This window comes from Bos javanicus, chromosome 15 (assembly GCF_032452875.1).
Source record: "Bos javanicus breed banteng chromosome 15, ARS-OSU_banteng_1.0, whole genome shotgun sequence".
Classification (NCBI taxonomy): Eukaryota; Metazoa; Chordata; class Mammalia; order Artiodactyla; family Bovidae; genus Bos; species Bos javanicus.
In genome coordinates, this window is record NC_083882.1 from 52,921,790 (window position 1) to 52,946,029 (window position 24,240).

The window sequence follows — 24,240 nt, forward strand, 5'->3', positions numbered from 1 at the left end:
CAGACTCACTGTTGATTTAGACATTCACTTCTGATTTCTGAACTACAATTTCTCTATATGTAAAGTGATAATGATCTACCTCTTAGGGTGCTGGTGAAGATCAAATGAGATATTTTCAGACAATGACTAACACAAGAATGTGATCGGTAGAGTTCTTATTCACTCACATAACAAATATTCATGGAAGTTGTCTGGGTGACAGGGACAGTGCTAGGTGCTGGACATTTAACTGTGAATAAGATGAACTCTAGCCCTGCCCTCAAATAGATCCCCATAAGAGGGGGAGATAGATATCGACAGTAATCAGATTGTGATGAGTGGTGTGACAGAGGGACCTGGTGGGGCGCCTGGGCTGGGACTTAGAGGAGTGATGGTGGGGAGTCAGGAGAAAGGGCCAAGGGTGGAGAAGCATCAAGGGGCATTGCAGGCAGAGGGAGCAGCAAGTGCCAGGCAGGAGGTGGGAGATGGCCCAGTGCAGCAGCATGGCTGGAGCAGAGGCAGGAGGTGAGGTAGGGGGAGGAAGGCCCTGGCCTGGCAGGCTATAGAGCCAGGCTTTTCATGAGGGTGGTGGGGACACTGGAGGGTGGAGGCAGGCAAGGCTAGGAGGGGTAACGGAGTCACCACCCTAACCTGTGAAGGAGGGCTTGGAGGTGTCATGTCCCAGCTGAACGACAAGACCTGAGCCAGGGCAGGGGCTCCAGCCCCAGCACAGATTCTCAGAGCTGGCTTCCTCAGGGGAGACGAGAGCAGTCAGAGAGGGAAGATGAGAAGGCTTGAGAGAGCCAAACGCCTCCTCAGAGCTGGAGATGCAGGACGCCTCCCAATGCCTGGGGAGAAGTGCTGCTGGGGTTGCCCTCCCCATCCTAACCTGCTGTGCTAATGGAACCCTGCTCCCTGCCTCCTCTCCTGGTGCCCTCTCCTCATGGGGACCATGACGTGTCTGGGCCTTCTCCATCAGCCTGCCTTGGCTGTGTGGTTACAGGAAGCCTCCCTCCATGCTCTTTCTTTACTTATTCATAATGGGGACTTGGGTGGGGTTTGCTATGGAACTCACGGGGCCTCAGTTCCTGGTCGGATCAATGGTTCGTCAAACTCTTGCAAGGAAACGTAAGTAAATACAAAGATAAAAGCAAAGGAGCTCAGGTTGAAGAGGGATGGCGGCTCCTTAGGCTGTAAATAGAGAAGACTTAGCTAGGGGATTTGGAACCTGGTGGACTTGATGATCTCCAAAGCCCAGTGAGGAGAAAGTCAGGGGAAGATATCAGGAGACCTTGACTTCCAGCCCCTCAACAGAAGGGTGTCCTAACCCCTCACACCTAGGCCACTGGGGATGATGGGCAAAACCCTGAAACAAGAACCTCAGATAAGCCACTGAGAAAGGAATCATTACTGCCACTTTGCAGAAGGGAAACTGAGGCTCAGAGAAGCTTCAAAGGACGTGAGGCAAGAAGGGGACCTGAGCTTGTTGTGGGGTTCGAGGGCAAATCCCTTTTGTCTGTGCCTCAGGCCCAAGTTACCTGTTGTGGTAGCTTAGACACCGTGGGTCTCAGGGATGCAGGTTTTTCTGCTGTAAAGTGAGCAAGTTGAACCAGAGCAGGAGCAGAGCCCTGGGCTGGCCACCCTCCAGTAAGCTGGAACCTGAGGCAGAGCCCTGGGTCCTCATACTGATACCAAAGGAATTTTTCTCTGGGCCAAAATAGCATTTACAGTAGTCATCTGATGGGAGAGGTGAGAAGAGGGTTGGCTGAGGTCTCCAGTGTCCAGGGGGCTTTCCCCACAATGAGACCCCCAAGGCCTGGACTCCTCAAGTAGGGGCCCCAGGGATTCCTAGCCCCTTAGAAGCTGCATGGATCCACTTGGACAATAGATGGAGGAGGCTGGACAAGAAGCCTTTGTGTCTCCCAGGGTGAAGGTCCCTGGGGCACTGCCGAGGCGGCCCAGCCACACAGAGCTGTGTGTCCACCCTATTCCCACTCCTGGCAAGACTACAGCAATGCCCAGTCAGCTGATGTGGGACCTAGCAGGACCCAAGGTCCTAGGGCCCTGGGCAAGCTCCTCGGCCGCAGAAACAGACCTTCTGTGCACTGGTCCAGACACTGACTGTCCGGAGGCCCACAGAAAACAACACTGACTGGTGGAATGGTGACTGTGATCGCCTCTGTTTCACAGAAAAGGAGGCCCCCAAAGGGCTGGAATTGGATCAAGGTCTCCCAGAGTCAGTGCTGAAGCTGAGTCAGAACCTGCACTCTCCAAGCCTAGACCAGAATGAGAAGGGGGTGATGGTCATTTTCATTCATTCATTCAAGCATTCTAACAAGTATTGAGCAACTCCTGGGGCCTCTGGGACCAGGAGAAAGACATCAGACAGACTGGTCCTTGGTCTTCTGGAGCTCACAGTTTGGGAAAGGGACAGACTAGGGTCCCTGGCTACAGGAGCCATCCGAATGGGGTTGAGGGCAGAGAAGAGAGTAATGTGTGTGGCCTGAGTAGTCTGAAAAGGCGCTCAAGGGAAGTAGCTCAAGATGACAGACCAAAAAAAAAACCTGTTCTTAAGGAATTTCCATTGACTCTTTCTGGCTGAGATTAAGCACAGAGAGAGCAGTAGAGGCTCCCTTCACTCTCCTTGCCAGAGGGTCAGGACCCTGAGCGCCCAGATTTCCTCCCCGCGGGCAATGGGAGGCCAGTGCTCTGTGGAAGGTCCCTGAACAGGTTCTCTGGAAGCTCTCGCGGTCGGCAGTGACAGCGGTCACAGAGACACTGAACTTTGCAAAACTTTAGCAAAGTTTCTGAAAGCCTTTCATCACCCGAGTGAGGAAGGCCAGGGAACCTCGGTCCCCAGGCGGTAGGGCTGTCGCCGCCCGTCCCTGCCAGGGCAGCACCCTATGGCCCTGCAGTGTTCCCGAGCGGGTAGCGGAGTGTCTGTCCCCGGCAGGAGGTGGCGGCGGCAGTGCCTGGGTCTGTCCGGAGTCCGGCCCGCCCCCGGCCTGACCCGGAGGGGTGGGGAGCTGGGCGGGGCGGGTGAGGCTCTTGGGCACGTGTGTCCCCGCGGTGGCGCGAGCACTTGGGAGCCAGGTCGGGGCACAGCGTGAGGACGAGCGCCCTGCGAGGTGAGGGCGGGCCGCCGGCAGGACCAGCAGGCAGAGAGAGGGCCGCGGGCGGGCTGGCCCGTGTGCGCGCGGGGTGGCGACTCGGCCGGCGCCGGGCAGGCAGAGCGGCGCGCGCGCGGCTGGCCGAGAGAAGGCACGGTTCCAAACCCCTGTGAGAGCTCCGGCGGGTCCGTGGTCAAGCTCGGGCTCCACTGGAGTTCGATCGCGGGGAATGTGGACAGATACCCCGGGTGAGTGCGCGTATTCGGGAAAGTGTGTATGTCCCTGGGTGAGAGCGTGCGCCCCTGCGGAGTCGGGTAGCTGAACCTGTGGAACTTGTTTGTGTTTGTGCTCCGGTACGGGCGCCCCCGCAGCGTGGGACCTAAAGCCAGAGACAGGCCAACCCTGGAGGTCCCGAGCCCCCTCTCTCCAGGGGCACCCTGGGTGGCAGCCTCGCCTGGGCAAGACTGGGGCGGGGCTGGGGCCGGAGGGGTGGGTGGCGCGCGGAGCAGTGGCCTGGAAGGACAGTTAAGCCTCTGTCTGGGGACTTTTAATCTGGCGGGCTGCTGTAGGAAGGGTCAGCCTGGAGAAAGGCAGTGCCCTCTCTCACCTCCCTAAGGAGGGCTCCCAGTGTCAGGCTTAGGGTCCCCCAGGAGCCAGACCTAAGGGCCAGGCCCTGCTGCGGACCAGAAATGCCAGTTTGGGGTTTCTGGGGCTGATGGCAGCTGTTCTTCCAGTACGCACCCTCAGTTTCCCTGGGCTCACAGCCTGAAGTGCCCACTTTGTTTTGGATCTGGCTGGAATAATGGGAGTTTTTGAGGGCCAGGGTGGGGCCCAGATAAAGTCTCAGCTGTCTATTGGTGGAGATGATTGGGAAAGAGAGTCTTTGAGCAGACAGGGCCCCCTAAAAGCTCTCTGGAGACCCAGAGACCTTCCCTCCATCATGCCTTGTACACCGTGTGACCCAGAGCAAGGCATGTCCCTTTTCTGAGCCTCATCTGTAAAAGGGGAATAATAGTGATGTGGAACTTAAGGACTATCAAGGAGCTGTCGTGTGGGTCATGCTCAACACCAGTGTCCTCTTGGGCAGGCTCACTTTTTGAGGTTAGGAAGATCAGATCCTGGGGGATAACTTCCTGAAATTCAAATCCCAGTCATTTTGCTCCTTTGGCTAAACTTTCAGAGAACTTCCACTGGATCACATCTGAGCCCCTTGGCCTGGGACTCAAGGCCTCTCAGAGCTGGTCCTTGCCACCCTCTCCAGCCACCTCTCCGGCCTGACTTTCCATCCTCCTAAATGCATGTAATCTGCTGCAAATGCTAGTCACTTTTGCCTGTGGACCATTCCATAGTCTATGCTCACTGCCTGAAATGCCCTTCTACTCATCTTCCTCAGTTGGAGAACTACCCAGCTCAGATGCCCCCTCCTCTGGTAAGCCATCCTTATTTAGCCAGGTTGGATTGGAGCCTCTTCTGGGCCCTTGCAGTCTTAGAGCCCTAATTGTACCTTGAACTGTTAAGGTCTCTGTCTCCTGCTTCTCATTCCCAAGGTCTCAGAACCCCTGGAGGGCAGGAACTGGATCTCACCCATTTTTGTGTTGCCAGGATCCTGCACAGCACTGAGCTGAACTGGGAGAGCAGCAGCAGCCCCTCAGCCCTGTCCCCTGTCCCCAGCTTCCCCAGGGAAAGCCTGTCTACAGTGGAGCTCCACATCATTATAAAGAAGGGGAAACCAGTCAGGCCATCAGAATGGGTGGCACAGATTGTCCTAACAGTGTGTCCTGGGGCACTACAGGACTCAGGGTGTACAAGATGAAAACTTGGATTTCATCCCAAAGGCAAATAGGGAGCCATGGAAGGTTTGTGTGCAGGGCGTGGTCAGAACAGCATTAATAGACAGTATATGTTTTTCTTTTTCTGACTTATTTTATTCTGTATGACAGCCTCTAGGTCTGTCTGTCTATGCAAATGACACTACTTTGTTCCTTTTTATGGCTAAGTAATATTCCATTGTATATATGTACCATATCTTCTTCATCCATTCATCTATTGATGGACATTAGGTTGCTTCCATGTCCTAGCCTCAATTTATATATAGCAATGAGCATTGGGGTGTGTGTGTCTTTTTGAACTATGATTTTCTTTGAGTATATGCCCAGTAATGGGAATTCTGGGTCATATGGTAGTTCTATTTTTAGATTTTTAAAGAACCTCCATACTGTTTCCCATACCGGCTGTATTAATTTACATTCCCATCAACAGTGCAACAGAATTCCCTTTCCCCCCCACCCTCTTCAGTATTTATTGTTTATAGATTTTTTTAAATGATGGTCATTCTGACAGGTGTGAGGTGATACCTTATTGTAGTTTTGATTCGCAGTTTTCTAATGTCTGTTTAGTTCTTCCACCCATATTTTGATTGGGTTGTTTGGATTTTTTAACATTAAGCTACATGAGCTGCTTGTATATTTTGGAGATTGATCCCTTGTCAGTTCCTTCATTTGCAAATATTTTCTCCCATTCTGTATGTTGTCTTGTTTATGGTTTCCTTTGCTGTGCAAAAGCTTTTAAGTTTAATTAGGTCCCATTTGTTTATTTTTGTTTTCATTTTCATTACTTTAGGAGGTCGGTCAAAAAAGATCTTGCTGTAATTTATTTCAGAGTGTTCTGCATTACATTTAATTATTTAATCCATTTTCTGAATTATTTTGTGTGTTTGGGAATGTTCTAATTTCATTCTTTTTCATGTAGCTGTCCAGATTTCATAGTACCACTTATTGAAGAAACTGTCTTTTCTCCATTGTATATTCTTGCCTCCTTTGTCATAGATTAGGTGACCATAGGTGTGTGGGTTTATCTCTGGGCTTTCTCTCCTGTGTAAAGTGCAATGCTCAGGCGAGATGTATGATATTCATAGACCTAAATGCATTGTGACAATACTAGAACATGAACTCAATAGTGAGGGATGGTGCTGATTATTGGAATTTAAACTATTGACTGCTTTCCTCTCCCTGTGCCCTCTCTGCAGAGACAGCTTACCAGTAACATTTTATAAAAGTCCCTAATTTATCTTCCACCAACCCTGTGAAATATACTGGGTTCCATGATAGTTCAGTTGGTAAAGAATCTGCCTGCAATGCAGGAGACCTCGGTTCAATTCCTGGGTTGGGAAGATCCTCTGGAGAAGGGATAGGCTACTCACCCCTCTATTCTTGGGCTTCCCTTGTGGTTCAGCTGGTAAAGAATCTGGCCGCAATGCAGGAGACCTGGGCTCGATCCCTGGGTTGGGAAGATCCCCTGGAGAAGGGAAAAGCTACCCATTCCAGTATTCTGGCCTGGAGAATTCCATGGGGTTGCAAAGAGTTGGGCACGACTGAGCGGCTTTCATTTTAACCCTGTGAAAGAGAAATTATTACCCCCATTTTGAAGATGAGGAAATAGAGGCTCAGAGAATACCTTGCCCAAGTTCACAAAGCCAAGGTGACAGCAGGGATTCCTGCCCACCTGCCCTAGCTTTTTCTTCCCCATTCAAGACAGAGTCCCCATCTGGGTGAAGCCAGGTCCTCTACTTTTCGGGCTAAGGGAAGTTTGAGTTCCTTCCGGAAAATATGTCTTTATTTCTTGCCTGTGGCCTGATGACCCAGCTGCTGCTAAGATAGTATCTGTTCAGGCTGTCCACAGGGCTGGAGAAACCTTGCTGATTTGGGTGACAGGAGGTGGCGCTGCTCCTGGTGAAATCTTTCCTCTTCCCAAACTTCCTTCTGTGAGTCTGTGTGGTGCACCATTTTTAAAGTTTATTTTTTTAATTTTATTTGGCTGCTCCATACCTTAGTTGAGGCATACAGGATCTTCAGTTGTGTCGTGCTGGCCCTAGTTCCGTGTGTGTGTGTGTGTTTTGTCTCTCAGTCATGTCCAACTCTTTGCAACCCCATGAACAGTGACATGCCAGGTCCCTCTGTCCACGGGATTCTCCAGGCAAGAATACTGGAGTGGATTGCCATTTCCTTCTCCAGGGGATCTTCCCAACCCAGGGATTGAACCCAGGTCTCCTGCATTGCAGGCAGATGCTTTACCGTCTGAGCTACTAGGGAAGGCCAAGGATAAGTTCCCTGACCAGGGATCGAACCTGGGCCCCCTGCATTGGGAGCATGGGGTCTTAGCCACTGGACCACTAAGGAAATCCCTCAAAAGGTGCACCTTTTGACCCTCATGTTCTGCTTAAGCTACTTTTGTGTCCTCAGGCCTGGCCTCTCCCAGCTGTTGGGCCCTGATGTGGGGAGGTTGACTATGGGAGCCTTCCTCACCTCTGTATTCATCCTAGAGGTCAGTTGTAGGAGTAGGCCAGGCTGGGCCTGCTTTTTTTTTCTGTCCACATCACCCAGCACAGGCTGGACACAGAGAAGGTGCCAGTGAGTGTTGGGGAAGTGAATGACCAGAAGAAAGTAGGTGTTATAATAGAAAAAGAAGGTCTTGCTCCATGGAGAGCTATAGTTGGTTCTTGAGCAGAGGGTTCCTGAGAGCTCTTATGTGTCAGTAATTCTCCCTGTTTGATCAATGAAGAACCTGAGACTCAGAGAGGGGAACTGACTTGACCAAGGCTGCACAGCATGGATGTTCCAAATTGGAACCTGAACCCAGGGTTCTTGCTTCTTAAGGGTGGCTGGAGGCCTTCGGGTGTGATGGATCAGGGTGGAGTCCAGAGCATTATGGTTCTGAGCTGATTCAGGTCAGCAGCATACTTCTGTAACTCAGTACTGGGCTGGATTGTGTCAGAGGTGGGCCAGCTGGTTTAGAGTCTTGCCCTGGAGGTTGTTTGGGGGGAACTTAACCCCGCACTGAAAATAATTCGAACACCAGACCTGGATAAGGCCCTTCCACTTAAGGAAGTAGTCTCAGTTTCCTGATCTGTAAGGCAGGAGAACCAGCTTGGCTGACCTCTGAGACCCACACACTCAGATGTTCTGAGCTCAGTGCCAGTGGGTGGCCCCCACAGTCAGGATCCTGAGGACTCCCAAGAGGGAGAGAGACTCCAGAAGGGGCTCCAGAGACCCAGGGCCTCCAGAGGAGGCTGAGAGGCATCACACTGCAATAGCACCTGCTGATAACATCTGAGGTTACCCCTCAGCTATTTCCCCAGACCAGCCCCAGTGTTTGTGATGCAGAAAGCATACCAGGCAAAGCTGGGCACCTACGGGCCTTCAGCCCCAGGGAGGACATTTGGGAGAGGGTAGAGGATGACTCAGGAGAAGGCAATGGCACCCCACTCCAGTACTCTTGCCTGGAAAATCCCATGGACGGAGGAGCCTGGTAGGCTGCAGTCCATGGGTTCGCTAAGAGTCGGACACGACTGAGCGACTTCACTTTCACTTTTCACTTTCATGCATTGGAGGAGACAATGGCAACCCACTCCAGTGTTCTTGCCTAAAGAATCCCAGGGACGGCGGGGCCTGGTGGGCTGCCGTCTATGGGGTCGCACAGAGTCGGACACGACTGAAGCGACTTAGCAGCAACAGCAGCAGAGGATGACTCCAAAGCTCCTCATGGTCCTCCAACTCAGCCTTGCCCTCTCTTTACCATCCCTCTGCCCCAAGCCATAGGGATAACTGACAGTTTCCCAAAATACTATGGATCACCTGCCCCAGTTTTTGCTCTTTGCTCCTCTTCTCTCTCCACCCACCTAATTTCCTACCTATCTTCCAAAACAGGTGTCCTCTCCTCCAGGAAGCCTTCCCTGACCACACCCCTTTTCCATTAGGGGCCCTCATGTCTCCTTCAGCCCTGATCACCCTAAGATGTCATTGACTATTTCTGGATCTTCCCCTGCCCTCTCTCCTCCACCTTCAACCTTGACAGTGAGCTCAAGATCATGGAAGGGTCTAACCTACCTCAGAGTCCCCAAGCGCCCCACACAGACAGAGGTGCAGATACGGCAGCCTCTGTAAAGGGTGAGTGAGTGAAGGGGTGTGGTGGGGTCTAAGTCTTGCTGGGGGTGCCTAAGTTGCTCTCCCTTCTGAGGATGGCCTTCAGTGTGAGAACCTTGATCTGTGGTCAGTCTGGCTGTCACCTTGCTACTCTGCCCATGCTGCTGCTACTGCTGCTAAGTCGCTTCAGTCGTGTCCGACTCTGTGCGACCCCATAGACGGCAGCCCACCAGGCTTCCCCGTCATACCACGCATTTCCTGCCCCTATTATCTTCTTGGAATACCTGCATCCTGCCCACCTTCTTCACCTGCTAAAATCATAACTCTTTTAATTATTTCACAAAATCTAAATCATCTCCTTTAGTTATCTTGACAAACTTACGAGGCAGGTACTATTCTTAGATTGCAAGGAAATTGAGAGTTAGGCTGTGGAGCTGAGGCTTGTCCGGGTCCCACGGCTGGGAATGGAAGAACCGGGATCTCCCCCCTGCCCAGTGCACTCTGCTGCCCCTCAGTGGTTCGGGTCTTGGGCCTATGTTTCCCTTCACAGCACCTCACCTCCTGCAAAGGCAGGAGTTTCCAGAATGATGACAGGTCACTTTCCCCTGCTGGACTGGACAGGGCCAGCCAGGTGGGTGGCAAGCAGGCAATACATTCCAGAGCCACCCGAGTGGAGAAGCTGGAATGCTGTCCAGCCACCCTGAAAAATCTGTAACCAGTTTGGGAACTGCCCCAGCCACTCTTCCTGGCTTTGGGCTCACTAGCCTGGGGCCACAGAGAGAAAGACAGGGTGAGGAAGAGCCAGGTTGGGTGAGGAGGAGAGTCAGAGCCAGGTCCAGGGGGCAGGTAGTGAGTCTGCATGCCAGGCTTGCTCTGCCCCTGGCTTATCCATGACCTTGGGTAAGATCTTGGGCTACCCTTTTGGGCCTTGTTGGTTTGCCTTTTTGTTGTTTGTTTGTTTTTAACAAACATGAGTACAGTGAGTACAGTAACATCATGGCTGCTTCACAGTGGGGAACTACCAGGAAGAGTAGATCTTGGCCTTGCCAGTAAGACGTGTTCCCTCTGGTGGAGAACTAATCAGAACTAATTCCCTCACACCAAAAACTGTGGGAGCTTCCTGGAAGAGAGGATCTAGGAGGTAGTGGTCATTTTACCCCCAAACTGAGTTTGACTCTTGGTGGGTGTCAAGTCAAAAGACACAACCAAGCCAAAGAGCAGGAGAGGGGGACTTCCCTGGTGGTCTAGTTAAGAATCTGCCTCCCGATGCAAGGGACACAAGTCCAATCTCTGGTTCTGAAAGATTCCACGTGCTTTGGGGCAACTAAGTTTGTGTGCCACAACTATTGAGCCTGTGTGCTGCCACTACTGAAGAGCCCGTGTTCCGCAACCAAAGAAGCTGCTGCAATGAGAAGCCTGTGCAGTGCAACAAAGAGTAGCCCCACTCACTGCAACTAGAGAAAGCCTGCATGCAGCAACAAAGACCCAACACAACCAAAAATAAATAAATGACCAACAAGGCCAGAATGATCCCATGGGAGTTAAATTGCAGACCTGAGGCTTGTCTGAGTCCCACAGCTGGGAACTAGGAAAGAGTCCCATAGCAGAACTAGGATCTCCCACCTGTCCAGAGAAAGCAAGATGTTCTACCTTAGTCTTTTCAGTGAAGGCATCTCCTTAGGAGAAGCCTGGGTGAGACCCTAGGTGAAGAACTCTTTCACCTTGTCACTAGACTCCCGACTACCAGCCGGCTGGCCCATGTCAGCCTGAGACTCCTGGGCAAGGTGCACTGGGAAAATCGTGGTCCAAGGCCTTTCCCGGTGTCCCCTCCCCTTGCCCTATTCCCGTGGTTCCCCCATCTCTGCCTTCTCCACTTTCCCCACACTTGCATGGGCTTCCAGCTTGGGGGCCTGGCTTCAGCTGTCTGAAACCCTGGTCCCGCATTGCAGGGAAGTGAACCTGGGAGAAAGAGGAATGTTCTCTTTCTCTGAGATGGGTCTGAGGTTCTGGTGGACACTGGGGCCTGCCCACACAGAGGCATTCCTCCACCAGTCACCATCCCCTCACCGAAGCACTGTGCCTGCTCTGTGGGAGGAGTCCCAGGCAAGACACACAACCAGGGCCAGAATCTTGACCTGGGTGCTGGTCCTGGCTCCGTCTCTGGCTCATTGTGAGCCCTTGGGCCCTAGTTTCCTCCTCTGTCAAATGGGAGTTTGGCAGAGGTGATTTCTAAAGGCTGTCCAGGCCCTGGCTCTCTAACACTCTGTGTGTGTATGTCTGAATATGACTGCCTGTGTGTGCCCATGTGTGTTTACCACACCTCTGGAGGAATGATTAGCAGTGGGATGACGGAGGAAGGGTATTCCAGATAGAGACCCAGCTTGAGGTGAACTGTGTTGGCCACAGTACCATTGAGTGCATACTGGGAAGCCAGGGTATTGAGTGTTTCCTGTTGTGGGGCTGAAGCACAGACAGGGACTGAGGGAGGGGGCACTGGAAGCTCAGCTCAGCTCTCTAGGATATGGGGGAGACCCTCCCCGGCAGAGCCATCCTCCAGTGAAAGGGGGTGCCTGGGAACACCTGTACAACATGTGAGCTAAAAGGGAATAGTTAGGGGCAAGAGTGGGCAGAGGACACTCCTGCCTACCGGAACAAGCACTCCTGGTCACTTTCTGCCTCTTTCAGACCAGGGCTGGCGCAGAGGAGGCAGCCTGGGGAAGGCTCATCCTAGCTGACTTCCTGTGACCCAGAGCCCCAGCTGTCCCCACCTCCCTGTCTCTGGAGCCCACAGCATTGCCTGCCCTGAGAAATGCTGGAAGCTGGGCAAGGTCCCAGGCTGGAGGACCTGTTTTTCCTGTTTCCCACAGAGCTCCCTGCAGCTCGGTCCAGGCCTGTGCATTCATGAGTGAGGAACCTGAGCTGGAGCTGAGCATCCTGACAGCAAGAGCAGGGGCTGGTCAGGTATGGGCTCGAGAGGGTGGGGTCTGCTGGCTGGGAAGTTGTGAGGCTGGGGCAGGCAGGCTCGTGCATGTGTATACACTGACCTGGGGGTAAATCAAGGGGATCCATGCCCTGCTACCTCATCCCAAGCTGTGATGAATTCAGGCTTCAGAGCCAGACAGCCCTGGGTATCAAATCCAGTTTTTCCAATACCTGGCAGTGTGACCTTAAACAAGTAGCCTAACTTCTATGGCAGTATCTGCTGAGGAATGCGGTGAGGATGCTGGAGGGGAAGCTGCTCAACCCAGACTTGGTCCCTACAAAGTGAAGAGGGTGGCAGTCCAGACTCAGGAGATCAGGAGCTCCTGAGCCAGAGAGGTGTCAGATAGAGGAATGTGGATCAGACAGCTGACCCATCTTCAGAATGCCTGGGTCCAGTTTCTTCCCTCTGGCTCTTCCCTGATCTGTCCAGAGAAGGGCAGGGTTCTTGAAAAAGACCCAGTCCAGGGGTCTGCCTGGGGCAGGAACAGGCATCAGGTGGACTGGGCCCCTGGAGAGCTGGTGTGACCCCTGGCCACCTAGGGTCAGCAGCTGAGAAATCCTTCAGCGTCATTGTCCGCTGAAGGGACCTCAGTGTCATTGTCCGCTGAAAGGAGACCAATATGATAAAGCTTAGCCTCCTCTGGGCTCCCATAGCCTCTTGTGCTTGCTTTACTCACTCATTCATTCATTCTCTCATTCATGCCTGCTTTGAATCAGGCCTTTAGCTGGAGGACAGGGCCAGAGAAAAGAATCAGATAGGAGTTCCTGGAATGTCTTGGGATAGAGGGTGGAGACACAAATCCCCAGCAGGATGTATGGAATGCCCTGAGGGGTTAGTGATGCAGGGAAAGAGCCTTGGAGATAAGATGAGATTTGAGAAGTCTTGAGGGATGGGTGGAGTGCCGTGTGAGTGGGTCAGGAAAGGCTTTCCAGACAGAAAGAACAGTGACACACACAAAGGCAGAGAAGCCTGTCAGGGCACTCACATGGCTCACAGCTCCCACCACACTCAGAGCTCTCGAGGGCAGGGCCAGCCAGAACTGGGCACAGAGGGGTAGCTGAGTGGTGCAGGACAAAGTTAGGTGGGAGCTGGTCCCGGGCAGCTGGGAGTGAGGCCCCAAGGGTATCAGGGGTCAGGAGAGGCAGTAGGAAGGGCCAAGGGAGAGGACTGGGGACTTGGCTGGCTTTGTAAGCAGGAGCCGGTCAGAGGGGTGGGGAAGGAAGTTGTACTCACAAGCTGGTGGGCTGGCCTGTGGAGGGAAAGGGCAGGCGGGGTCAGTCTGGACAGGGGCTGCAGTGATAGAGTTCCTAGCTGCCTTGGGAGGGTGGAGGCCAGGATGTCTTAAAACAGGTGGAAAGGGCAGCTCCCTTGGTTCATGAGAGACTTACAGAAGTTTCCACCTCTGCATCAGTGTCAGAGACTCCACCGTGAATAATTACCAAGGAACTCTGTGACCAGCTATGAGATGGTGACATGAAGGGAAGATGAAGGCCCTGACCCTCGCTCTGAGGAGAGACCTGCCAGGCCTCAGCACCGGGGCAGGAGCAGAGCAGCAGTGTGGAGGTGGAGCTGGGGTGGGGGGTGCCCTGAGCATGCCCAGTGGTCACAGCACCTAATGAGGAAAGTGTTGGCACCACAGTGCTACCAGGCCAGGGGATTCAGCACCTGAGAGGTCTGACCCTCAGGAGAGCAGGAAATTCCTAATGTCACCTAGGGCTCTGTGGCAGAGCTAGACACCCCAAGCCAGTGTCCCCAGGGGGAGTGTGGCCCCTCCATAGATCCTCAGTCTCGCACCTGGGCCTCCATGCTCCTTCTGCAGTTCCTGTGAGCCAGCAACCTCTGCTTACCCCTCAGTGCTTCAGATCTGGTGATCCCAGCCTTCACCCTTCTCCACAGCCCATGACACCCCTTTGGGGCACCCCACACTTACTGTGTCTGACACTGAGTTCCCTCTCCTTCTGACCCCTGAGCCTGAGGCGTCCTGGCCCCTTCCCCATCCAGACTCCCTCCCAAACAGCTCTCAGACGTCTCCCCTCATGAGGTTCCTGGGCCTGGCCCCAGCATGGGCCTGGTGCCACTCCCTTGGCCCACCACACTCACCTGCTCCACAACCTCCAGGACCTTCTGTTGCTCCTCTGCTCATGGCCTAAGAGGGCTTCCCAAAGAGGTCAGGAGAAGCCACGGCTGAGCTGGGCCTCAAAGCCCATAACATAGTGTGCCCACCATGTGCCAAGCACGGCTCCAGAGGTTTTAAACAAATTGAAGGCCTGTAATGTAGCTTCTGTTGATCACCTCATTTCACAGATGAGGGGACAAAGGCAGCCTGGGTCCAGAGGCCAGCTTCTTCCTAATCACTAGATTAGGATAAAGAGTTGTCATTTCAACAGATGGAGACGCGGGGCATGCAGGGATTCCAGTCTGAAGGAGTAACGTGAAGCATGGCTGAGAGGGGAAACGTGTTAGGTGCATTCAGGAAACGGCAGGTCACGGGGGATGCGGGTGGTGACAGAAGCTGGGTTATACAAACCGCTGGTACCAGCCTGAGGAGCTGGGTTTTCTCCTGAGATCAGACAGGAGCCACAGCAGCTTTCCAGCAGGGGGATGACTTTCTTTTTTCCAAAGATCCCTCTGGATGGAGGGGACTGAGGCTGGAGACAGGGAGACTGATACAGGGGCTCCAGCAGCAAGGGTGGAGGTGACACGGCTGCAAGGAGCTGGGTAGGATGGAGGAAATGCTTTAATGATGGTTCCTGAGTCAAGAGGGGTCCTAGCCGTTTGGCCCTGCCAGTGGCCCCTGATTGCATACGTACCTTCTCATCCTGTATCTCCCCTGGCTCCTTGGGGAGGAACCTGTGTCTGTAGGAGCAAGGTCATGAGGGCAGGCTCCCTGCCTCCTAGTCGCATCTTTGCTGACAGTAACAGGCAGGGAAGATAGAGGAGGGAGGGTTATGGGGAAAGAAGGAAGCTGAAAAGCCAATTGTCCCTCAGCCGCCCTGATCTCAACTTCATGGGCCCTGAGCTGCTTCTGGGAGGCCTGGCTGGGCAGAAATCTCAGCGTCTAAGGGAATGGATGTCATTGGCCCCACAGAATCTCTGAGTCCCAGCCTCTCAGGATCCTGGGGTTCCAAAATAGGAGGGATTATACAGCCCCAGATTCTCAGCGTGAGGAGGACTCACACATCATCTGCCTTCTGTGTCCTCCCAGACACACCCACACACAGGGCACAAGCCCTTCTGCACTCACTAGGGAGCCACTTGCACAGCCCCATAATCAGGGAGTTCTGCTATGACTTCCAGCCTGCCTTCTGAGACCTTTGGGCACATCTTTGCCCTCCAGACTGGGATAGTCTGAGAGAGCTTTTCTTGGTCACATTGGAGGGATGGGGAGAGGAGTAAGATCGCATCCTGATCTCCAGGTGCTCTCTGTCTGGGTGGTCAGGCACCATAGCAGCATTATATGCTCACTGGGAACAAGGAGAAGGTCGAGGTGGTGGCGATGTGTGGAGAGAAGCAGGGCAGGCCTGAAGGAAGCTAAGTTTGCCCCACAGAAGTTCCCCATTACCCCCATTCCCATCTCCACCCCAGACTTGCCTGCAATCTTCAGGAAGGTCACTGCCCCATCTGGTGGCCTCAGAGGCCAGGGAACAGGACTGCTGTTTACAGATGCAGAAAGTACCAGAATATAGGAGTCCCTAAAAAACATTTGCCGAGAGGTGACTGAATAACTAAAGAGGGAGACCCTTACAAAACTCCCTGAAATGCCAAAATACTAGGCACAGGGCCGGAGCCTCCCAGAGAGTGGAAAGATAGGCCAAATAAAAGAACTTCCTAATGCCTCCAGAAAGGTATGAGCTGCCCTAGGCAGAATCCTGGATCTGGGACTCTATTCCTGAAGTTCTCAAACACACAAACACACACACACACACAATTTTTTTAAGGCAACATGCTAAGTATTTTAGGCTTTGAGGAATATATGGTCTTTGCCACAACCATTCAGTGCTGCATAAACAGATGGTCATGGCTGTGTTCCAATAAAGCTTTATTTACAAAAACAGACTGGTGGGCTGGATTTGTCCCTCAGTTTGCCTACCCCTGTTTTAACTTGTTAGAATTATATGATCCTGACATTCAGGGATCTCATTAAGGTCCCAGGGTTCCAAGGTTCTGGGCCCTCTGTGTCCACAGAGAGAAGCAGATCAGATGCAACAAAAGCCTTGAATGTGGTTGGGCAGATCCTAACGGAGGTGTCTGTGGTCACTTGGGGTCCCTCATGGCCTGGGTCAGGCGGGTGTGTCAGGCCTCCCTGCTGGGTCCCTGGCCATCCATGACCCTGATGGTTGTTCTCTGCACCCCCACCCCACCCCCATCCCTGCTTCCCTTCAGGGCCATGGCCACAGGCCTGGACACCTGGAATGGCACCACCAATGGCACGTGGGATGGGGATGAGCTGGACTACAAGTGCCGCTTCAACGAGAGCTTCAAGTACGTGCTGCTGCCCGTGTCCTATGGCGTGGTGTGCGTGCTCGGGCTGTGTCTGAACGCCGCGGCGCTCTACATCTTCCTGTGCCGCCTCAAGACCTGGAACGCCTCCACCACGTACATGTTCCACCTGGCCGTGTCGGATGCGCTGTACGCCGCCTCCCTGCCCCTGCTGGTCTACTACTACGCCCAAGGCGACCACTGGCCCTTCAGCACCGTGCTCTGCAAGCTGGTGCGCTTCCTCTTCTACACCAACCTTTACTGCAGTATCCTGTTCCTCACGTGCATCAGCGTGCACCGGTGCCTGGGCGTCCTGCGTCCGCTGCACTCGCTGCGCTGGGGCCGGGCCCGCTACGCCCGCCGGGTGGCGTTCGCCGTGTGGGTGCTGGTGCTGTCCTGCCAGGCCCCTGTGCTGTACTTCGTCACCACCAGCACCCGAAGCAGCCGCATCATCTGCCATGACACCTCGGCACCCGAGCTCTTCGGCCACTTCGTGGCCTACAGCTCCGTCATGCTGAGCCTGCTCTTCGCGGCGCCCTTCGCCGTCATCCTGGTCTGTTACGTACTCATGGCTCGGCGGCTGCTAAAGCCGGCCTACGGGACCTCCGGCGGCCTGCCACGGGCCAAGCGCAAGTCCGTGCGCACCATCGCCATTGTGCTGACTGTCTTCGTCCTCTGCTTTCTGCCTTTCCACGTCACCCGCACCCTCTACTACTCCTTCCGCTCGCTGGACCTCAGCTGCCGCACCCTCGACGCCATCAACTTGGCTTACAAGGTCACCCGGCCGCTGGCCAGCGCCAACAGTTGCCTTGACCCCGTGCTCTACTTCCTGGCTGGGCAGAGGCTCGTGCGCTTTGCCCGGGATGCCAAGCCACCCACAGACCCCACCCCTCCCACCCAGGCTCGCCACCGGCTGGGCTTGCACAGGTCCTACGGAACTGACGCCGACAGGACAGAAGACTCGGCCAGCCGTGAGAACTCCAGGGGGACAGAGTCCTCGCTGGCTGGTAGTGGCGCTGACACTAAGGACATCTGGCTGTAGAAAGCTGAACCCCTGTTCAAGTTTACATGAGATGGGGCTGTAGACTTGTTCAAACGGGCCAGTCTCCCCAGATATGGACCATCAGCGACTCAGGCAGGATGGTCAAGGGAGCTGTGACCCCAGTGCTCTGTCATTTGAGTGGGACTCGGTCTGTTCTCTGTAGTCCAGAGAGCATGGCAGTCCCCACACCCTTAGTCACCATTTGTGTGTGCGGGGTAGGGAGTAAGATCTTAAGAAGGGAGTTCAGGGACAATGCCAGCCCTGGCCTGACTCCCACATAAATACCCGGCTGTGCCTTCCAGGGTCCCTGGGCTGGGCTCCAGCCTAATCAAGTCAAATGGAGAAACAGGCCCAGAGAGGAAAGCGACTTTCCAAGGTCACACAGCCAAGCCTGGGCCTGAGCTGCCTGGGAGGGGTGGGGTCACAAGTTGACCAGAGGACCCTGGTAAGGGGTAAGGACTGAGCCAGTGGTTCCCACGATGAGTCGGAGTGGTCTGAGTGCCATCGTGGGCTTGGCTCTGAGGAGTACCCTCAGTCCAAGGGATGCATGTCTGGGAACTGATGTCATAAACCCATCATAAACAGTTTATGATGACATAAACTGATGTCATCTGGAGGCTGGGACTGATACTAAAGGTATTGTTACTGCTGAGCCAGGCCCTGTTGTATAGTTTGAGGATGGGGTTATGGCCTGGGAAGCTCTAGCCATGCACGCTGCTGTCCTTTCTCCAACCTGCTCTCTGCTGCTGCCTGGCTTCCCACCAGCTGCCTCAGGGGTGGTCTCATATGAGGAATAGTCTCTCCACACACCCAGGTCATTCTCCACTCTAAAGTTAACTGACTTTTCTGCCTGATTTTGCTGGCCACAGAGGGTCCCTGTCCTTAGGGTCCCCCCAGTTTAGGATTTAATGGCAATAACCATTAAGTGCTGATAAATGTTAAACCATTTAACTGACTGTCCAGAGAGGGTGGGGGGAATCCCTGATTTGTAAACACTGCCAATAGCTATGGTACAAATAATCCTACCAGGGCCAGCTTCAGACTGCCAGTGGGATGTCAGCCTCCTTGCAAAATGCCTGAAAATTTAGCAGCTGGCTCTTTTGAGCAGGTACAAGTTTCTCTAGCACACCACTGGATAACATGAATGGTTGGGGCTGTGTACTGTGCGTCAGGGAAAGCCTCCTGGAGTGGCAAGACTTCCGAGAAGAACACTTCATCAGAGAAGAACATGAAAGTGCAGGTGCCAGCTAGCTCTAGCCTTTGGGCAGGAATAGAAGAAGGCAATGGCAACCCACTCCAGTACTCCTGCCTGGAAAATCCCATGGACAGAGGAGCCTGGTAGGCTACAGTCCATGGGGTTGCTAGAGTCGGACACGACTGAGCGACTTCACTTTCACTTTCAGGGCAAAACTGACCTCACTTTTAACTTCGAGAATAAGGGTTATCTCTCTCTCCCTTTGGGAAAGCCCTTCCCTGATGGGCCCACTCTGCCTGCTTTCCCCCCCTACCTCCACCTACCTCCAGTGACTTCTCCATCCTTCCCACTCTGCCTCGTCAAAACGGCACCCTCAGGGTTGCCCTATTTAGAGTCTAGCTCCAGGGCTCCCCCGTGTGACAGGGACCTGTCATGAGCCATGACCCAGACCATTGCTCTGCATTGTGTAGTGTGAGGTGACTTGCCCATAGTAGTGTGGAGTGCTCACCTCCCGCATTCTAGGCTCTGTACTTCTGTTAATATAGCCAAGATCCCTATGATTATCTTTGTGATGATCTCTTAGAGTCTGTCCTTGAACCTTTCTTGCAGGCCTGAGTTTCCTACCAGCTGCTGCTCAGGCTGAACCCCATCTCAGTTTATAAGGAGCCTCTACCCAGGTGAGATGCTCTACTGACCAGGAGTGTTGATGCTGAACTCTGACTCCCTCAGCCCTGCTCAGACCCAGAGGCAGGGAGTTATATGTCATGACTTTGGGTGCCTTGAATGTGCATCTGCAGTTGGGGATGGGACTGTGTCCCATGAGCCGAAGTTCCCCTGGTCCCCACTCCTTTCATGACCTGCCCACTTACCCCTCCAGCAGCTGTTCTGAGACCCCAAGAACTGAGGACTCAGCCTCCGCAGCACATGGAGACCACATTATGGCCTAGCCTCAGGAAGCCTTCCTTGAAACCAGTGCCTGGAGATGTCTAAGGACACAGGACCTAGGGGACAGGAGGAGTTTACTCACCATCCAATCCCGTGGCTGACACTGGTGGGGGTGGGGAATGAAAACCCTAAGGGAACCATGGACAGGCCCAGGCCCCATCTCTGGATCCCGGTCAGACTGCCTGGCCCCTTTTTGTGGACATTGGGCCTTGCTGTTCAGTGGGCAGGTCACCCTCCTTGAGGGTGGGTTCCTGACCCTGTTGCCTTATACTATTTTCAGCCCAAGTAAGAGCAGGATTTTCCACTCCTGGCCCCAGACCATTGTCCAGCAGTGACGTGGAGGGACCTGTCTGCTCTCAAAATATCTCCTCTTACTCTGTGGGCCTCCCTGCCCTTTCCCCACCTCTTCAGCCTGACATCACTTCCTGGGGCTGTTGACTCCGGAAGGCCACTGTGACAGGGCGCAGCCCCTGACGGACCCCGGGGACTATCAACTCAGCTGCAGACTCAAGGCCAGAGAGGGGCGGGGCCTTGCCCAAGGTCACCTGTCAGGTCAGCGTGGCGCCTGGATGTGCGCCAGGGGCTTGGACCGCCCCAGCTGCTCCGCTCCCTTCCGTGCAGGTCAGTGCCTCTGTGGGAATCCTGCCGTCACCCCCACCACCTCAGCTCTTCCGGCCTCTGACGGAGCTAGGGAGCTAAAGCCAGGGACTTGGGGCACTGGGGCAGTGGGGGAACAGCTGGGAGGAGGAAATGCCTGCTGACTGGCCAGCAGCAGCTCAGCTCAGGGAGCTCCATGCAGCAGGGGCAGGGGCCCTGGCACATAGAGGTCTCTTCTCTGGGTGGCAGTTGTCCTGGGGCCCATGAGGGACACTCTGACCCTCCAAAGGCTAAGAAAGGCCCTGGGTAACATGCCCTCCAGACACAACTACTCCAGTCTTGGCAGGTCAGGCCACCAAAGCTACCCCTCTACTATCACCCGTGTCATGGAAGATTTGGGTGGATGTCAGAGTCAGGGACCTAAGGAAGGGAACCGAGGTATTGACCTATGTCCCAGGCACCAGGCAGGGCCCTCTTACATCCATTGTAATGTTTCTTCACCACCACCATGTGAGATAGACAGTATTATTCCCATTTAGCAAATGAGGGAACAGGCTCTGAGAGATGAGGACTTGCTCCAGGTTATATAGGCAGTAGATGGGGAGTCAAGACTGAGTTCACGTCCATCCGATGCCCTGAGTAGTTCCCTTTCCAGTGTCCCCTGCCACTTGCAGTCCCTGTGGGGCAGGAGAGTTTGTAAGCAACCTTTCAACCTTCATGTGATTCAGGATGAGAGAGACACTCCAGTGAGGATGAGGTTAAGAGCACCAATTCTCTGCCCAGACCACCTGCATTTGAGTGTCTCCACTTTTCTTCAGCTGTGGCATCTTGGGCAAATCACGGAATCTTGCAGCCCCTCTGTTTTCTCATTTCTAGAAGGAGACACTACCTCCCAGGTAGGGCATTGGGAGGCCTGAATCAATACACATGAAGCACTGAGATCAGAGGCTGGAACATAAGCATTTACACGTCGGGCACTGTGCCACGGAGATATGGAGGCGAACCAGCTGGCCTCTGCCTTTGTGGAGTTGACATAATTTAATATATAACCACACTGGGATAAGTGATTTGAAGGAAAGGACTGTGTGTCCGGCCAGTGAACAATAGAGTGTCCCCTGTGGGCGAGGCTTCCTCAGGATGTGGGGGAAGGGAGCAGGCCATCCTGGGTTGAGGGTGGGACCACCCTCTGCCCTGCCCAGCACTGGGTGGCACTCAGGCTCATGAGCTGGTGTGTGTTTACAGAACCTTGTCCGGGTGATGGGCTGTGGAAGGGCTTTAGGGAGAAGTGACAGTGGGAATGGGATGAACAGGATGCCCTTGGTCTTCTGGAGGGCTCACAACCCCCCACCCATGGCAGCAAGACCTGGCCCTTTCTTCCTGACTGGTGGTACCCACCAGGGCGCTGCAGCCACACTTTGGTTTATCCAAGAGTCAGAGACCCAGAGCTGGAGGACCAACCTGGAGCTGGGCCAGAGCAGGCAACGGATGGCCAGTTTTTGCCGTGTGACCTGAGTCCATGTGCCTGCCCTCTCTGGGTCACTTTGTAGAGGCTGGAGACCTTGCCTCCCACATACCAGTTCTCCCTAACTTAGGGCATCAGCAGCCTAGATTTTTCATCAAAGACACAGCTAACAGCTGCTCCCCCAGGCACTGCTAGGACCCATGAGCCCTCAGTTCTGAGAACTAGAGTAGGGCAGTGGGTCTCCCCTGGCATCAAGTGAGCAGAAAGATGAAGTGACTCCACTGGTACCCCACGGTGCCTTGGAGTAGAGCCAGCTGAATGTCATGCTTCTGCCTCCTGCGGGGTGAGGCTGGAGCTTGGCCAGGAGTGACTGGGGTGACAGATGAGGGACGCATTTGCCTTCCCCATGGGTATGTGCTTGAGGTGGAGGGTGTGAGGGTGAGGAAAATGAGCCCCAGAAACCAAACTCATCCTCCTCTGCTCTGCTGTGCCACGTGACATGGTGAATCCCCTTTTCCTCTCTGGATTTCAGTTTCCAATTTCCCCATATGCAATGAGCTTGGCTCTGCCCATCCACCCCTCAGTGGCCCAAGCCTCTTCATGAGGGCTTGCCCTTGTCTTGGCTCCAAGTCAGCCAGGTGTTCAGTCCCAGGCCCATCCCAACCAGGAACAATGGACCAGACCACGCCAACTCCCAGGGGCTCACCCATGACTATTTTCAGCCCTTGAAGTCAGAAAATGGTTTTTCATTCCCAGCACAATGGCTGCCCTATACCATTGTCCGGCAGTGACCAGGGCATCTGCCTGCCCCAAAATATCTCCCCTGCCTCTACCCTCTGGGCCTCTCTGCCCTGCTCCTCACCTTTCAAACTTGACGTCACTTCCTGGGGCTGTTACTCCTAAATACCACTGCGAAACAGCATGTGAGTCTCCTGGGAGACATGACCAATTAGAATCAGTTTTTCCTCTTGACAGGGACCCCCAGGGATTATTTGGCTGCATGGAGGGACTGGAGACCCAGAGAGGGCTGTGCCTTGCCTGAGGCCAAGCAGTGGTCATTGCAGAGACTAAACTTGAGACCAGGGCTCTCTGGCTCCTTCTGCTGCCTCAGCTGCCTTCATCGGTGCTGGTCTGTACCCGCCGGGAGGATCACTCACCTTGGAAGTCCTGGGGCAGGCATCCTGGGGAGAAGCCTGACTGGTGTGGGTGGGAGAGGGGTGTATCTTGGCTTCTGACCTGGGAGCTCCCCATTCACTCTTCAGGGAAAGGAAGAGGTCGGGGGACACAGGGAAGCTGAGGCGGGAAGAGCAAGGTTCTGCCCCAGTTCAGCCACCATCAGCTCTGTGATTGCAAACTCAGTTTCTTCATCTGTAAAATGGAACTGATCGTACTTCCTTTCCAAGTTTACTGAACAGTGAGCGTGCGGTAAGGCACAAACACACAACTTTTACTTTCCTCGCATCGATGCTGTCTGCTCAGTAATGTCTAATTTCCCTTTCCATCCATGAACTGCATATTTGGCAAACTCCAAAACTTTGAGTCACTCTTGGGTAACAACTAAAGTTCAGTCCAGTTTAAAGTTCCAGTTGCCTACTGAATTTACTGCTCCATCCTCCTCTCCCCCAGCTCTGGCAGGACCCTGCTCCCTGTCCTTGGGGTGCCCCTCTTCTCTGGGTGTGGGGCAAGATGAGGAGGAAAGGGGCCAGCGGATCATCTCCAGGACTGCCCCAGCCCTCTCTTGCTGTCCTTGCTTCTCTGGCCCTGACAACCTGACATCAGTGCTGCTCTGCACAGAGTCCCCACAAACACCAAACCACATATTTTTTTTGCCAGACTCCTTTTAAAAAATATTTATTTACTTAAATTGGAGGATAATTACTTTACAATATTGTGATGGCTTTTGCCATACATCAACATGAATCGGCCATAGGTATACCTGTGTCCCCCATCCTGAACTCCCTTCCACCTCCCTCCCCACCCCATCCCTCCAGGTTGTCTCAGAGCACTGGCCCTGGGTGCCCTGCCTCACGCATTGAACTCTCACTGCAGACCACACTTTTGTAAGAGTCTCTTCATTCAACTATCCCAGAGTGACCAATTTGTGCCCCATCTCTCCTGCTGAGAGTCTGAACTGATACACCCCAGACTCCCTCAGTGATTTCCCTAGAGCATCTTTCACCTGGCCTGAGGGTGGGAAAGCCTTTGTCCAGCCCCCTCCCCACTCCCACTCTGTTGTGAATTCACAACTACAGAGATGTCAGATGTTGAGCTTGTAGAGTCAAGAGAGGAGGTGGTAGGGAGCTGGGGTAGTAAACTGAAAAGGCATCTAACCCCAGTTGTTTCTAGGTTTCTTTAGTAGGTGGGTATTCTACCCCTCTGTGTCCTCAGATTTATGTCCTGGAGCCAAATTCCAAATCAGCAGCCACATGAAAAGTCCCTCTTCATTGTGGGATTAAGCTGTTAGGCCAGCCTTTGTGACCAAATCAATTGCAAAATGTGGGGGAGGAAATTAAAAGTCATCACACAGCCT

At 53.8% G+C, this 24,240-nt stretch overlaps 2 protein-coding genes across 11 annotated transcripts in view; both read left to right on the top strand.

Moving 5' to 3' along the window:
* The first annotated feature begins 3,034 nt into the window (after window positions 1-3,034).
* On the top strand, window positions 3,035-24,239 carry P2RY2 (purinergic receptor P2Y2). Of its 10 annotated transcripts, none has more exons than XR_009729632.1 (4): window positions 3,252-3,337; window positions 11,875-11,968; window positions 16,374-20,272; window positions 22,686-24,239. XR_009729632.1 is itself a non-coding variant. In XM_061380771.1 (4 exons), exon 4 carries the CDS (start codon window positions 16,378-16,380, stop codon window positions 17,509-17,511), a length of 1,134 nt encoding a protein of 377 aa, XP_061236755.1. In that variant the 5' UTR covers window positions 3,252-3,337; window positions 11,875-11,968; window positions 13,402-13,553; window positions 16,374-16,377; the 3' UTR covers window positions 17,512-24,239. The 10 variants fall into 10 exon arrangements, 7 of the variants coding, with proteins under 7 accessions (XP_061236754.1, XP_061236750.1, XP_061236755.1 ...); XR_009729630.1 differs by having other exon boundaries at window positions 16,374-19,383; window positions 20,063-24,239; XR_009729633.1 differs by having other exon boundaries at window positions 16,374-18,325; window positions 19,316-24,239.
* P2RY6 (pyrimidinergic receptor P2Y6) overlaps window positions 3,265-24,240 on the top strand; it is an 80,321-nt gene continuing 59,345 nt past the window's right edge. Inside the window, exon 1 of the mRNA XM_061380778.1 lies at window positions 3,265-3,337. The gene's annotated coding sequence lies outside the window, so the exon portion shown is untranslated. The remainder of the gene's footprint in view (window positions 3,338-24,240) is intronic.

What these genes read in the sequence shown, in the direction of transcription:
- P2RY2 (XM_061380770.1), top strand. Translation starts at nt 16,378, where the DNA reads ATGGCCACAGGCCTGGACACCTGGAATGGCACCACCAATGGCACGTGG.